General features: G+C 44.9%; 1 protein-coding gene across 1 annotated transcript in view; it reads right to left on the reverse strand.

Annotated features, from left to right (window-relative positions):
- Nucleotides 1-6458, reverse strand: part of LOC114024281 (IQ domain-containing protein F6-like) — an 8367-nt gene extending 1909 nt beyond the window's left edge. Inside the window, exon 1 of the mRNA XM_027837281.1 lies at nt 6382-6458. Coding sequence (XP_027693082.1) covers nt 6382-6458 — 77 coding nt within the window. The remainder of the gene's footprint in view (nt 1-6381) is intronic.
- Between the last annotated feature and the right edge of the window lie 9524 nt (nt 6459-15982).

Consider the following 15982-nt stretch of genomic DNA (forward strand, 5'->3'; position numbering starts at 1 on the left):
TTTTTTTTTTTTTGGTGAGGCAGTCGGGGTTAAGTGACTTGCCCAGGGTCATACAGCTAGTGTTTAAGTGTCTGAGGACACATTTGAACTCAGGTCCTCCTGATTCTCAGGCTGGCGCTTTATCCAGTGCGCCACCTAGCTGCCCCATAGTTTTCCAGAGTTTTTGCAGTTCTTATTCACATAGTGGTTAGTCAGTAAGAGGTAGCATGATATCAAGGGAAGTGACGGGTTCGGGAGCCGGGTTCAGATTCTTTCCTTGGCACTTTTGATCTGGAACAAGTCACTTCATTTCTCTGTGCCTTGGTTTACTCATGTATATAACATGATACGATTGACTTTTACATCTATAATCCTATTTTTCTCTACTCAACTGGGGATAGGCGATATCTTCCCTGGTAGAATGATCGCTGCTTAAGGGGTGGGACAGCCTCCCTTTCCCCTTACCCCAAGCACCTGGCGCACAGGTTAATTAATAAAAGCTGGTTGATTTTTCCTTAGAGGCTCAGATGCTACCTTCTCCAGGAAGCCTCTTTTTTATCTTTTCCCCCAATTCCCTCAAACCAGCTGTGGTTTCTTACTTCAGAGCACTGCCTCCCTTAATCTACCCTCACTCTTATCACCCCTCCACACTTCTCTTTTAGCCCCCTTTCCCTCCTACTTCCCTGTTGAGTAAAGGGAATTTCTATACCCAGCTGTGTGTGCATATATACTCTTTCCTCAAACTCGTTCAGATGAGGGTGAAGCTCGAGCGTTGCCCGCTGTGTTCCTCTCTTATGTGAGATAATTTTTTCCATTCTTCCTCTACCTTCTCCCGGGGCATCCCTCTTTCTCATGCTTTTATTCTTCTTTTGAGAACATACCAACATAGTAGATTCCTTCTAGCTAACCTATTGATATTCTTAGGGGTTACATGTATCATCTTCCCATATGGGAATGTGAACAGTTTAACCATGTTAAGTCCCTTGTGATTTCTCATGCATCTTTACCTTTTTATGTTTTTCTTGAGTATTATGTTTGAATGTTAAATGTTCTTTTTCAGCTCTGGTCTTTTGATTAGGAATGCTTGAAAGTTCTCTCTTTCATTAAATATCCATTTGGCTCCTGAAGGATTATACTCAGTTTTGCTAGCTAGGTTATTCTTGGTTGTAATCCTTGGTTGTTTGCCTCCTGCAATATCATATTCTAAGCCCTCCATTCCTTTATAGCTGCATCGTTACTGTAGCTCCATAGCATTTGAATTATTTCTTTCTGGCCGCTTTCAGTATTTTCTCCTTGACCAGGGAGCTCTGGATTTTGGCTATAATATTCCTGGGAGTTTTCCTTTTGGGATCTCTTTCAGGAAGCAATCAGTGGATTCTTTCCATTTCTATTTTGCCTTTTGGTTTTAGGATATCCAGAAAGCTCTCCTTCATAATTTCTTGAAATACTATGTCTAGGTTCTTTTTTTGATCATGGCTTTGGGGTGATCCAGTTATTCTTAAATTATCTCAGTCTATTTTCATCAGTTTTTCCTATGAAATATTCCAGTTTCTTCAATTTTTTTCATCCTTTTGACTTTGTTCTATTATTTCTTGATAGCTCATGTAGAAATTAGCTTCCCTTTGACCAATTCTAATTTTTAAGGGGATATTTTCTTCAATAAGATTTTTTTTTTTAAACCTCTTTTACCATTTAGACAATTCTGGTTTTTAAGAAGTTTATTTTCATCAGTATTTTTTGTGCCTCTTTTACCAAGCTGTTGTCTTCCATAATTTTCTTGCATAGCTCTCATTTCTTTCACCAATTTTGCTCTACCACTCTTATTTTTAAAATCATATATATATATGTATATATATATACACACACACACACACACACACACACATACATTCATATATATTGCTCTTTTATCCCTTTGGATTTTCTAGGAATTCTTGTTGGGCTTTTGTCCAGTCTGCATTCTGCCCTCCCCACCACCACCACCCAAGGTTTTGCTTGTAGATACTTTCTTGTCATTGCTCTCTTCTAACTTTCTGTCTTGAACTTCCCTGTCACCTTATTAGCTTTTAATGGTCAGGTTCTTTTTTTATTGTTTGCTCATTTTTCCAGTCTATTTCTTGAATTTGGACTTGATGTTACGAGTTGGACTCTGCTCATATCTGAAGGTGGATGATTGATCTGGGCTTCTATTACGTCCTGCTTTTCGTAGCTTGATCTGAGTTCTGTAGTACCCCCAGAGTGATGTGAGAGGTCTGGTCACTGCCCTCCAGGTCTGCATTCTGCTCATACCCAGGTAGGGCCCCTGTTCCCTCATGATGGTGACCTCGAACTGGATTAATGGTGACAGCAGTCAAGTGGCATCCAATCCTGTGCCCAGTGCTACCATGGGGTTCCTGTGAGAGCTCTTTCTGACCAAGTGTTCAGCCCCTGTATCAATAACAGACCAGTCAGATGTAAGGTGATGAGAGCTTGGACGGGAACGATGGCATTCGAGAGAAAGGAAGGATCTGGATGTGAGAGGCACAGGTGAGACCAAAACTTGGGGAAAGGATTGGATGTGGGAGTAAAGGAGTCTTGAGAAAGGTGTTTGACCCTGGGGAGGTGGGAAGGATGGTGATGCTGCCAGCAACAGAAATACGAAAGTTGAGGAAAGCTGGTTTATGACGCTGAGATGCCAGTGACATACTCGAGTGGGTGTGTACCTTAGTAGTTGGAGATGGGTCTAGAACCTCAGGAAACAGGTTGTTTAGGGCTGGAAATCACATTTGGCAGTCAGAATTAGTTGGAAGGGACCATAGGTCTGGAGCTGGAAAGTACATGATAGTCCAGTCCCCTCATTTTACAGATTAGAAAACAGGCTAAGAAGGGTTAGGTAGTGCCTGAAGCAGGATTTGGACTCAGGGCTGCCTCACTACAAACCCAGTGCTCTAGCCACCTAGCTGCCTTATACCTGACCAATAATCCAGCCTGAAGTATTTTGATAGTCAGAAGGCTTTGGCTTGAAGACTTTAAGAAAGAGGGAACTCATCTTCCAAGACAACTGATTTCACTTTTTGATCATTCTGGTTACTAGAAAGTTTTTCTGTATAAGAAACTAAAATCTGCTTCTAAAATTTCTACCCATCATTCTCTCTTCCTTATGTTAGCCCTCCAAATACTTGAGAGTGACTTGTCATGTCCTTCCCTCCGCTAGCCCTCCTTGCAAAGCCGTCTGTCTTCTCCAGGTTAAACATCTTGAGCTTCTTTAGCTTATCCTTTTATGATACTGTGACCAGTCCCCTCACCATCCTGATCTCCATCCTCTGGATACTCTCCAGATCATCAGTGCTCCCTTTCTAAAACAACTCCCAGAACTAAGTGGAATATTCCAGAATAGGCTTCCTTACCACCCCAATCAAGCAGAGGGCAATGGGATTTTTAGCTCTCGTGTTCTAAACATGTCTCAGTGCAGCACAAGATGTGGTGATAATCTTTTGGTTGCCATGTTCCCTTATTATCTAGAGTTTGCAGTCCACTAAGATCTCCATTTTCTTTTGGATTTGAGCGCCTGGCTTTTTGAGCCCAAGTATCTGACTTTGTCACTATTACACTTCATCTTAATCGATTCAGCCCTATGTTCTAGCCTTTTGAATTCTTTTGGGATACTGACTTGTCATGCAACCTGTCAACCTTCACTCGCAATGTTGGCATCTTCTGAAAATTCTGGTGAGTACCTTTGTGCAGATTTTTGATAAAATACGTCAAGCAGCCCTTGCCAAAGGCATGTCCATTCTTGGGTATGTTTCACTGGGCCATCTGCATTGACGTTGTACTTCATGAGATCACCAAGTAGAAGGCATAGAGATGAGATGGGGTGTGGTCTGCATTTTGAGGGAATGAAGAGTCAGTGAAGGAGACAGTGGGCCTGAGGATGTCCTTTATTGGGCAAGGAAGATCTAGTGCCCTCTCCCCACCAGGCCCAACTGCCCCTTAAACCATTAGAATTTTGGTGTCAAATGCTAGACATTGGCATGCTGCCTCAAACTGGCTGGGTATGTTGTTTTTATGCCTCTGACAACCGTACTGCCAGCAAGACTGGATGAAGCAGGTGGCAGAGTGGCAGCAGTCCTAGTGGATGTGCCTCATGTGGACTAGTGTTGGAACGCCACTAGCCTTGCATATGCCCCCCACCACCAACACTGGATGATCCAAGCTTGGAGGGGTGCATGTAGCAGTGCCCATTGGACCAACATTCCTTGCCACCATGCCTGAATCTTCCAGCTTGCAGCTTCCTTCATCTGTATCTGCTGCAGTGAGTAGGGCAGAGCCAGGAGGGACCACTTAGGATGGCCTTTCTCCTTGGCCTGGCAGAAAGCACCCTGACTCCTACCTTACTGGAGGAGAATCCAGTGTTCTCACGTCAGGCCCAGTCTTGAGCTTCCGTGGACTCATCTCCAATCCCCATTCTATTCCAGACATCTGATGCCTCCTCTAACTTTCCAATCCCTACCAGCTGCGCGTGACCTGTGATTCAAGCCTTGCTACATATTCCTTCATGCATCATTTGTCCGAGACACAGTCAAACACAGCTCCCTGGTACCAAGAAAGTGTGCTACTCAGAGCTCTGGATCCCCCTACAGGACTGATCCTCTTCTCCATCCTGAGAGATGTCTTCTGCCCCCTCCCAACCCACCCCAAGGAAATGCCCGATGTTCACCTACCATGTTTTTTTCTTCAAAGTCATTACATTCATTTTCAGATCCTGTATTATCCTTCTGTGCCAGAACCGGGGCAAGAGGAGAGGAAAGGGGGCAGATGAGAAGAGCGGGCTGGGAGGTGTTGGCATTGAGTGGCCATTCTTCCTGTAGACTAGCCCCTGGCCCCTAGATCCCAGATTTACTTAGAGCCCTCCAGAGGACACCTGTTCTCTCGCCCTTCTCCTAGGTCAGTCTATCTTTCCCTCCCACCACCCTCCCCACCAGGATCCGAAGCTGCCACCCCGCTGTCCCTCCACTTTCCAACCTAGCCCAGCCCTTACACAGGCTATACATCCCATGGTTTGGAGGCAAGTAGTTGTCACCCTCTGACCTGCTTTGACAACTGTGGCCTGGTCTAAGCAGGAGAGGTGGGAAGTGCCTATGAGGTCATAAGGGGTGACTGACTCAGGAACTTTGCTGTATCCTTGATCATGACAAACCCCTTTCCTTTCTCCCCACCCTCCTTAAAGTATAGGAAGCTTCTGGCTAGGGTCAGACACTCAATGGCAGAACAAAGACCCAGACTGAAAGACAGGACAGAAGATCATTCCAGTGGCCATCCATACAAAGTGCAGGATGTGGGGGGAGGGAGAAGGGATCTGACTTCCAGATGCCTCTTTAATGAGGCTTTAGGGGTCTATAAAATTGAAAAGGAAGAGCACTGAGAGATTTAACGGGCTGTCCGCTGCCAGACTAACTCCATTCCCTTTCTTTTAAACGAGTTATAAGGATGACTCATTGCGGGGATCCTGAATGTCTTGGGTTTCTGAAGCATGTAAGAGCTTCTCTTGATTCCCTTTTGGACAAGATGGATGTCTATTGACTAGATGAAAATGCAGTTAGATGGATTCGTAACTAGTGAAAGGACCGCAGGGCTCAACGTCAGTCCGGACTGTCGTCTCTATCTGGTAGTGCCATAAGGCTTTGTCCTCTTTGGATCCTTCCTTAAACCTTCCATGGCTTCCTTTCCTCCCACTCTCGGCTGAGATCCTTGCTTCTTATTTTAGAGAAATATTGAGGCCATTCATCTCAAGCTCTCTCTTCTCCCACATCCTCCCATCATTCTTCCTTTACCCCTATCTCATATGATGAAGTGGCCTTACTCCTTACCAAGGGGAACAGTGTCCTCTACTTATTCAAGTGATCCCATCTCATCTCAGATTATCCTCTCTGTTGTCCCTACTCTATCACTTATTTATTTATTTTTGGCAATTGGGATTAAGTGACTTGTTCAGGGTCACACAGCTGGTAAGAGTCTGAACCAGATTTGAAGTCATGAAGATGAGTTGTCCCGATTCCAAGTCCAGTGCTCTATCCACTGTACCACCTAGCTGCTCTTTATATTCTGATAGGGGGAGGTAACATATATGCAGGACTGGGGAAAGGAATTTACTAAGGTGTAGGGAGTCCGCAGAGATGGTGGATGGAGCTGTCGATGGAGAACTGTCATGCATCTTCCAGAAGCAAGGTAGTGATTTGATTACCATTCCCCAAGCAAGAGGTGGAAATGAAGATGGGCTGGTTGGTGTACAGTGGTGTGATATATAGATATCTAGAGGCTACATGTGAAAAGAGGACTAGGAGTGTGTTACACCCATGCACTCACCAGTCTAGGGACACTCAACCCCAGGGAAGGAATTCCAAAACAGAGTGGATTAACTCCCACAGGGAACGAATGGGGAGGTCTGAGTCTGGAGGTCTGGTCCGGTCCGGACACTGCTGTTCCAGGGAGGACCTGAGCATCTGCTTAAGACACAACCATCAGGGTATGCCAAATAGGGAAACGTGGATAGTCCTTTCACTCGATCTGGCCTTTGATAGGCTGTGAAGATATTTTCCTCAAAAGTGGTTCCTAAAATAACTGGCATTCAGTGGGTCACTCGAGATCCACTCTGGCGCAGCAGAGCAGTCCGTGCCGTCCATCTTCACTGTCATTTCTGTACGAGATTGTCCGAGTCCCAGGTCGTGGAGCCACAGAAAATTGATACCTCGAGTCTTCAGCATCTGGGGTGGGGGTGGGGGGTGGGGGTAAGGAGTGGCGGGACATCTGTCCCTGGACTAGACTGTTATCTAAATTGGAATTTAGGAATTCCAATTGAAATTCCATTTGGAAATATGGCACACCTTTGTCTTCTGTTTAATGTATCCCTCACTGCATGAGCATCCCGGCCCTGCTGGTTGTACATTAGTGGCTCGTGAGATTCTTCCTTAGACGACTGTGACCTCTGTTTCCCCTAATCCTTTGTCTTCCCAAACAAAATTGTGTTTGCTCCTGATCCCATTTCTTGATGGGTTTTCTGCAGGATTCTGCCCTTAAATCTCCACAAGCAGTGGAGAACTCTTTCCTTTGCTTCTGTGGCCCACACAAGAGAAGCTGTTCCCCAGTCAGTTTGGAGTTGGAGTTTTCTCAATCTAGCCATTCTCTGAGGGAGGTAGTGGGAAGAGTACAAATCCTCTCTCTGACACTTACTTACCAATGTAACCTGGGGCAGGTCATTTAAACGCCAGGGTTTCTGTTTCCTCATCTGTAAGGTAAGGGACTCTGACTAGAAACCTTCCAGATAGATCAGTGATCTTCAGCCTCAAAGACCAATTTGGATGCCCTTTTCCTCAGTAACAACTCCAACAACAACTAGCATTTACAAACCCTTTAAGGTTTGTAAAGTACTTTACACATATTCATTCATTTAATCCTCACAACAATCCTGTGAGGTAGGTGCTTATTATTAAGTCAAGTTACCAAGCATTTATTAAGCACCTACTATATATATGCCATGCACTGCGCTAAGTCCTGGGGATACAAAAAAAGGCAGGCACCTGCCCTTAAAGAGCTCACAGTCTAATGGGGGAGACAGCATGTAAACATGTAAACAAGATTTGTTGTTCAGTCATATCTGACTCTGTGAGATCCCATTTAGAGTTTTCTTGGCAAAGATACTGGAATGGTTTGCCATTTCCTTCTCCAGGTCATTTTACAGGTGAGGAAACTGAGGCAAATAACATTTAAGTGACTTGTCCAGGGTCACACAGCTAGTAAGTGTCTGAAGCTGGATTTGACCTTGTGAAGATGAGTTTTCTTGATTCTAAGCCCAGTGCTTTATCCACTGTGCCCCCTAGCTGCCCACAAAGAAGATACATAGAGGATGACCTGAAGTTTATCTCAGAAGGCAGTAGTAGTAAGGGGGGACCTCACAAAGGAGGAAACTGAGGGTAGGTAAAGTGACTTGCCCAGGTCCACACAGCCAGTGATGGTCTGAGGCAGAATTAGAACTCAGGTCTTCTGACTTTGAGCCCAGCACTCTATCTACTATGTCACATAAGCTGCCGGACAACTGGCCATTTCCTCCATTTCTTCTCCTTTTCCTGTAGCGGTGCTTGCATTACCATCATGGCCCTGCCAGCTAGAAATCTATAATCCTTTTGATCCTGCACCTGGTCATCACCCACCTACTTTGTTTTGACTTTGCTTCCGTGGGTTGCGCTGCTCCTCTTTCTACCGGCTTCTGAGCAGACCCTCTCCCTGTATTCCAAAGGAGATGGTCTTTCCCTTTTTATCCCTGCATATGCCTCCTGCATCGTCTGTCCTCTGCCAAAGGGTCCCTCTGATCTTTGCATGCATTCTTGCCACGTGATGTCAGGGGTTCAAAGTCTTCAGATTCTGCACGAATTGAGGGGCAATCACCGGGTGGGGCCAGGCAGGGAAGCTGCCCTTTTACTGCTCCCCAGGAGGGTCCCCACTTTTTCTGTGTTTGTAGTCATGCTTTCTTGCATTTCTCCTGGGGAACACGGACCTGAGAAGATTCCTAGCTTGGGCTTATGACTTTCTTGCTGTGGCGAGTTTAGACTCAGCACTGCCAGAGAGTGAAGCATCCTTAATTTTTCCTTCACTGGCCAATCTCTGTCCTTGAAGGCTTCCATTTTTTTGGAATTGACTTCTCTTCAGAAAAGGGAATATAGCCATCAATCTCCAGGCACTATATTACCTTCCATGGCTCTTATCAAGAATTTTGAGTGACCGACTGTGTCTAGTACTGTTCTAAACTGTAATGACAGTATCTCCCAAGCTTATCCCATTACTGATGATCATACATGATTCCAACTCTTTCACTATTCTTTTCTATGATTTGATAATGTCCTTAGTTTTATGCTCTGAATCTACCCCTAAAATGATGAGACCTGATTACACCCTTGGGAAGCTTTCTGATTGGCTTAGAGGTAACTTGAGATAATAGAAGTGACCGATGACCCTGATCCAGTGCACCTGGAGGACAAATCCCAAAGTTTGCTTAGGGTGAACTCCAGGCCCAGATCCTCGGGTGTATAAACTGGAATCCTAGGGAAGTTAACCTGGTTCTGGAATATTGAACAAGTGCTTCACAGACACAGCCTACCATGTGGGCTGGGAAAGTGGGTACTGGAAATAAACATATGGTCACTGTGGAAGGATATAGTCTCCAGGCCTTTCTCCAGACCTCGTAAACTTGACTGTAACGCCCACCTCCAGTCTCTCCCTCTCCAATCTGTACTGCCAGATTCGTCTTTACTTCCTTTTTTGTCTAAAACAGAATCTTAACCCCCCACTCCCAAGCCTGCCCACCCTCCCAATGGTCCTGTCAACAGCATCACCTTCCTTTAGTCACATGGTCTTGAAAATTCAGCCATAGAATCACAGACTTCTGTGATTACAAAATGCCTGACAAATGGTTGGCCAGCCTTTGTCTGAAGATGAAGAGAAGGCCAAAAGGGCTTCCTTTTATAGGCCAGAATAAGGTCCTACAAACCGTCTGTTCCACAAAGCCGGGGGCCTACTACTCCCAGCAGCCAAATTGATTTTGGGATGGTTCTAATGGTATGTTTTAGGCAGTTGATAAGGAAATTCTTTGATTATGTTGATCTTACAGGATGGTGACTCTATGTATGGTCTTTGTCTCTTCCAATAAAGGGGATGGACATGACTGTTGGTGCTCCATATAGGATGGGCCACATTGATGGGGGCTGTCATCCAGATGAACTGGTTGGCTCCTACTTTTGTTGAACAGACTATTTATGGCCCTGGCCTATAAAATGGACCTTACAGTCCCCTTTTGACCTTCTCTTTTCCATCTTCTTAAGCACAGTAGGTGTCTTGGGGATAAAGAGGAAGTTCCTACTCTAAGAGTCAGTAATGGCTGGATTGGGATCAAAGAACATGGCGTGCTTGAGCCCCCCGACTCGAGGTTCAGGAACTCACCTCTCACCCATATCTCCCTACTTCCTAGAGAGAGCAGCCTCTTGGCCCAGTAGATAGCAGTGATAGAATATCGAGAGTTCCTGGAAAGGCAGATGATCAAGGCAGGCATATGCTTACCCACATGGCCTGAGAGGAGAGTTCCCAAATGATGTTGAGTTCCTAGGCTCAGCTTTGGAAAGGCAGTCTCATAACTTCCCAACCAGAGACTGAGGCAATATGGAGAGGAGAACCATGGAGTCAAGTGATGAGTGTTCCTGAGGGCTGCATCTCTAGCACTCCCTCCTCCTGAATATTCTTTTCTCCCTAGGGTTTGAAGGTACCCACGTTCTGCTGGGTCTCTTCTCCCTCCCTAAATACTTCTTTGTCTTTTTGGTTGTCTCACCATCCTTTTATTTCCCCTGACCCCTTATTGTGGATGTTTCCTAAGGGTCTCTCTTTGGCCCTCTTATCTTCTTTCTTATCCGTGCCAGTGACATCAGCTACCACCTCTATGCAGATGACTTCCACAACAGGGTGCTACTGGGGAGAAGGGGAGGGGACCATATGCTTCCCTTTGGAAAGTAGAACTCAACAGAATGTAAAGGGGCTGCCCTACTAACAGTTCCAAGTTCAGTTCCCTTCAAAAAAGTGTCCAAACCACAAGAAGACAATGAGCCTGGAGAACTTCAGGGCTCTTGTAGAAAGAGCAATGGCTCTAGGGACTGAATAGGCCCAAATCCCATCTCTGCCCCTATTACCTTGGACAAGTCACTTAGTCTTTCTAAGGCTTAGTTTCTTTATCTGTAAAGTAAAGGGGTTTAGACTAAATGGCCCCTTCCAGTTCTCAGTCTACAATCTTAAGAATGGCATCAAAAGTTTGGGGGACATTGTGAATCTTTTATGTGTTTTCTGTGTTTGTTTGTGGTCTCCTTTGTATTTTTTGTGCGGTGAAATAAAGGCTGTCCTACATTGAATATGTGTGTGTGTATGCATTGTTACATATATGCAGTTACCTTGAATGCTTATATAGGAGCTGGAGGTACCCTTTAAGCTATGTCTATGAAGACCTAGATATGAACTATATTGGGAGATTTCCAGACTAACCTCTGCATATATACATAACAAGCCAAAAAGGGAGTGATTTGGTGGGGGAAAACCCCTCCCTCCCCCCAAAAAAAGATAGAAGCAGGTCCTGGTAAACTCAGAGACTGGAGAGCCTGGACCAGGGCTTTTACAAGATTGATAGTTTTTGAAGAAAGCTTTCCTGGGAAATTAAGGGAATAATAAAGCCCAGCAAAATATAAATTCGGGGTCAGGGTTTACTGATCCTGGGATTGTGTGCCTATGGGAAAGATTAGGGACAGGAGGATCAAGTTGGGGAGAGGAGGAGGGTGGGTGTCAGATCCTGGGGCCGCTGACCTGTTGAGAAGCTAACTCAACAGTGGCCGCTAGGTGGCATCCCAGGATAGTGGCCCCAGCAGCTTGCGGGTTCTTGTCTCTGTCTTGTTATCTGGCTGCCAGGAGGCTGCATTCTGAGGCTCTGACCAGCCTGGCAGTTTGGATTCTGTGATCATGGTGTTGATTGGTGTTACCCTTACCCTTGGGAAGAAGCTGCAAAGAGGGAAATCTAGTCAGGGTTTCAAGAGAAATTTCTTAACAAGCAGAGTAATCCAGAAGTGGAATGAGCTTTCTTGGATTCCCCTTCCTTGGAGGGCTTGGAGCAAAGACCAGATGACCCCTCGGTGGTTGTGGGGCCGGCGGGGAGGGGGGCGGAAATTCTAGTGCAGGTACAAAAGATGGACTGCATGGTTTCCAAGGTCACTTCCAACTCGAAGATTCTGAGTCTGTGATTCTGCCAGCTGTCCCCCTGCAGTAAGCACCCTGATGCTCTCAGCTCTCCCAATAACCCCAACCATCTGCCTCCTGCTGACCTTGGCTGCTACCCCTCCTCTGTTGCTCTCTGCTACGCCAGCCAATCCCTCCCCCTCAGCCCTCAGCAATTCCCTCTTGTGTTCTGCAGGCCCCACTGAAGCCTGTGGGCTCTCGATGACCTTGCACTGCCTGGAGATTGCTGTCTGTCCTTTCCCTCTCTTTTGGAGTGAGAAAATAAGGATGACTTGGGATGGCAGATTTTTTTAGGAATTTATGAAAGGGCTAGAGGAGTCAGTGAGGGAAGATGGAGCAGAAGGAGCAGCAGTCTTCACCAAATGGGGCATGTGGTTTGGAAAGACTTGTTTAGGCCAAACAATGCAAGGCAGAAGAAAGAAGGTTCATCTCATATTAAGCTGGGGGTTGGAGGCGGGGCGGGCGTGAGGGGGTGGGGGTGAAACACTGGTTCCTGACCCAGTTCAAGGGCCCCCTAATAATCATAGCAGAATCCTTACAGTGTTTTATGTTACATCAGAGATATGTGTGCCTGCAAGCAGAAACGGATCAATAATCAGAATGAATAACTAACAGATAGCCGATAGCCAAGTAACGTCAAGACATCTAGAGGAAGAGGTTCCCCTCCCCCACTGCTCCATTAAGCGAACCTCCCTTTGGATAAAGACAAGGACGCAAGACTCTTACAGCATGGTGAATGGGCTGTGATCCGTGCCACTAAATCGAATACTTACAACAATGAGATATGAAGCATATGAAAAGGTGATCCAAGTTACTAATAACAAAAGAAAGACCAATGAACTCTGAAACTATCTCACACCCATCAGATTGGCAAAGACAGAAAAAAAAAGGTAGAAATGGCAATTATTGGCAGAGTGGCTGTGGGAATTAGATTAGGCACACTGATACATTGTTGATGGAGTTGTAAACTTGTCCGACCATTTTGGAAAATTATTTGAAATTAATTACACTCCAAAAGCCACTCAAGTGTACATACCCTGTGCCTGAGATACCACTGCTAGGCATATACTCCAAAGAGTTCAAAGATGAGGCAAAGGACTCATCTATACAAAAATGCATATAGCAGCACTTTTTGTTGTAGCAAAAAATTGGAAACAAAGTGAGTACCCATCAATTGGGGAATGGCTGAACAAATTGCAGCGTGTGGAATGTAATGGCATGTTATTACACCTTTAGAAATGACAAATATGAAAAATCCAGAGAAACTTGGGAAGACTTGGGAAGAGTGAAATGTGCAGAACCCAGAGAAAAATCTGCATAGGATCCACGATAATGAAAAGGAAAACAACTTTGAAAGACCACAAAACTGACCATGCCAACACTGAACATATCATGATGTCGAAAGCCTAAGGGTGATACATGGCACCCACCTCTTGGCAAAGGGGTGACGGGCTAGAGACACATGCATTGTCCGATGTGGCCAGTGTGTTAACTCTGTGTATCATAAGGCGAGAGCCTTTTTTGGGCAGATAGTGATAGAGGTGCAAAAAGAAAAGAACATGAAGAAGACATGCGAAATACACAGAAGAAAAGAACAAGTTCATAAGGCAACATAAGACAGGTCAATTTTGTTACTACCCTGCTAAATATTTGTTGTTGTTGAGTCATTTCAGTCGTGTCTGACTCTTTGTGACCCCATCTAGGTTTTTTGTTTGTTTTTACAAACTAAAGTGGTTTGCCATTTCTTTCTCTGGCTCATTTTACAGATGAGAAAACTGAGGCAAACAGGGTTAAGTGACTTCCTCAGCTTACACAGTTAGTACCAGTGTCTGAGGCCCAATTTGAATTCATGAAGATTAGTCTTCCTACCTCCAGGTCCGGCACTCTGCGCTTTGCCACCTAGCCATCCCTAATTTAATATGCCCTAAAAACAACAACAAAATCCCCCAAACAATGCACGAGTTCACTGTTTCATATGCGTTTTCCTTTTTTGTGCCCTGAAAATTCATGTTTATTGATGATTATTAAGGTCATGTAAAATTTAAAAAGTCACAGAACCATGCTGACTGGGTCTACTGCAGGTGTATATCATCTAATCACAACTGTGCTGTGCCCCACTGCTGGAGAGTAATCTTTTTCTTCCTTGATTGACTCCCTATCACATTCCCCACAGTGGCTGCTTTGCAAACCTTTTCCTCTCTCCTACATCACCTGCTCCCTTGTTCCCTGAAGCAGAGGACCTGGCCTCAGACTTTGCCAAGAAAACAAAGGCCGTTCTTTGTGAACCACCTCTTCTCCCTGACTCCACACTTCAAATCCCTTCAAGCATCCAGCCACTGAGGAAGAAGAGGCAGCCCTTCTCTTTGCCAAAGCCAAAGTTAGAAGACCTGGGTTCAAATCCCATTTCTGATGATTATTATCTGAGTGATTTTGGACAAGTCATTTAGCATGTTTCTTTATTAGTAAAATGAGGAGGTTGGAGTAGATGGTCTTTGAGGTGTCTGCCAGCTCTGTGTCTGTGATACTATGACCCATCCTTTTCTGCCTCTACTAGAAACTTGATGCTTTGACAATTTTCTTTTTCTAATATTTAATCTCTATCCACTAACTTCTCTGCTGCCTACAAACATGCCCAAACCTGCCCTATAAAATATTCTTCACTTAAGCCCACCATCCCTTCAAACTATCATCCTGTGTGTTTCCTCTCTTTAACTGTCCTAGAAAAAGCTGACAACACTCGGCTTCCCTTTCCTCACCTTCCACCCACTTCTCAATCTCTTGCCATCTGGCTTCCAATCTCACCACTCAATTGAAACTGCAGTCTCCAAGACCATCATCTTAATTGCTAAATCCCCTCATTCATTCTTCTTGACTTTTCTGCAGTTTTCAACATTGTTGAAAAGTCAGTCAATTAATCAACTAGTATTTATTGAGGGCCTATTATGTGCCAGGCACTGTGCTAAGTGCTGGGGATACAACCTCCCTCCTCCTGCACACACTCTTCTCCTTAAGATTTCATGACCACGCCTTCTCAGTCACCTTTGACGGGTCATCATTCATGCTTCTCCTTAAGTATAGCTGTGCTCTAGGATTCTGTCTTGGGCCCTTTTTATTCTCCCCATTTTCTCTCAATGTCCTCTTCAACTCCCCCAGGTTCAATGATCATACCTATTCCAGTGACTCCCAGACCTACTTATTCAGTCCTTATATTTCTAATCTGAAACCTAACTGGTACTGTAACTTGCACATCCCATAGGTATCTTTAACTCAATGTGTTCAAAACAGAACACATCTTTCTTCCTAGACCCACCCACTCTTCCTTCCTGTTAACTTCCCTATGTCTGTCAAGGGTGCCATTATCCTTCCAAGTCTTTCAAGGTCACCACCTCAGAGTTATCGTTTACTCTTGGCTTCCCCTCATGCCCAGTATCCAATCGGTTGCCAGATCTTGGTACTTAATAAATACATGTTTACTGATGGATCGATCTCTCACATCTGACCTCTTCTCTCCACTCACATAGCCACCCCCCTAGTTCAGACCTTTATCCCTCTCACTTAGACTACCACCAAAAGCCTCCTTAATTGATCTTCCTGCTTCCAGTCTCTCCTCTCCTCAATCCAACCTCCTCACAGTGGTCAAATTGATCTTTCTAAAGCACAGGTCTGATAATGTCAAGAAGTTTCAGTATATCTCCATCTCCCCTAGAATAACATACAAACTCCACTGTTTGACGTTTAAAGACCCTCACAATATGTCTATCTTTTCAGACTGATTTCTCATTTCTCCCTCTCATGAACCTTATGTTTCAGACAAACTGGACTATTTTTTGTTGCCCATACAGAACAGCCTATTTCCCACCTCCATATTTTTGCACAGATTGTCTTCCATGATTTGAACTCTCTCCCTCCTCAACTCTGTCTCTTGGAATCCCTGGGTTTTTCCGAAGTTGAGCCCAGGTGCCACCTCCTATATAAGGCCATTCCTGATCCTCTCCCCAGTTGTTAGTTATCTCCTCATCCCCACCAAAATTACTGCATTTGCTCTGTGTTTACTTATTTGTGTATGAACCACCCCTACTATGCCAGTAGAATGTAAGATCCCTGAAGGCAGGACCATTTTTGTTTCTGTAACCAAAGTGCCTAGGCACAGTGCCTCAAACATAGTAGGCACTTTAAATGTCTGTTGAATGAAATTGAATCCTCTATACTTTCT

The sequence above is a fragment of the Vombatus ursinus genome, unplaced genomic scaffold (genome assembly GCF_900497805.2).
Source record: "Vombatus ursinus unplaced genomic scaffold, bare-nosed wombat genome assembly UNPS02014820.1, whole genome shotgun sequence".
NCBI classification, from domain to species: domain Eukaryota; kingdom Metazoa; phylum Chordata; class Mammalia; order Diprotodontia; family Vombatidae; genus Vombatus; species Vombatus ursinus.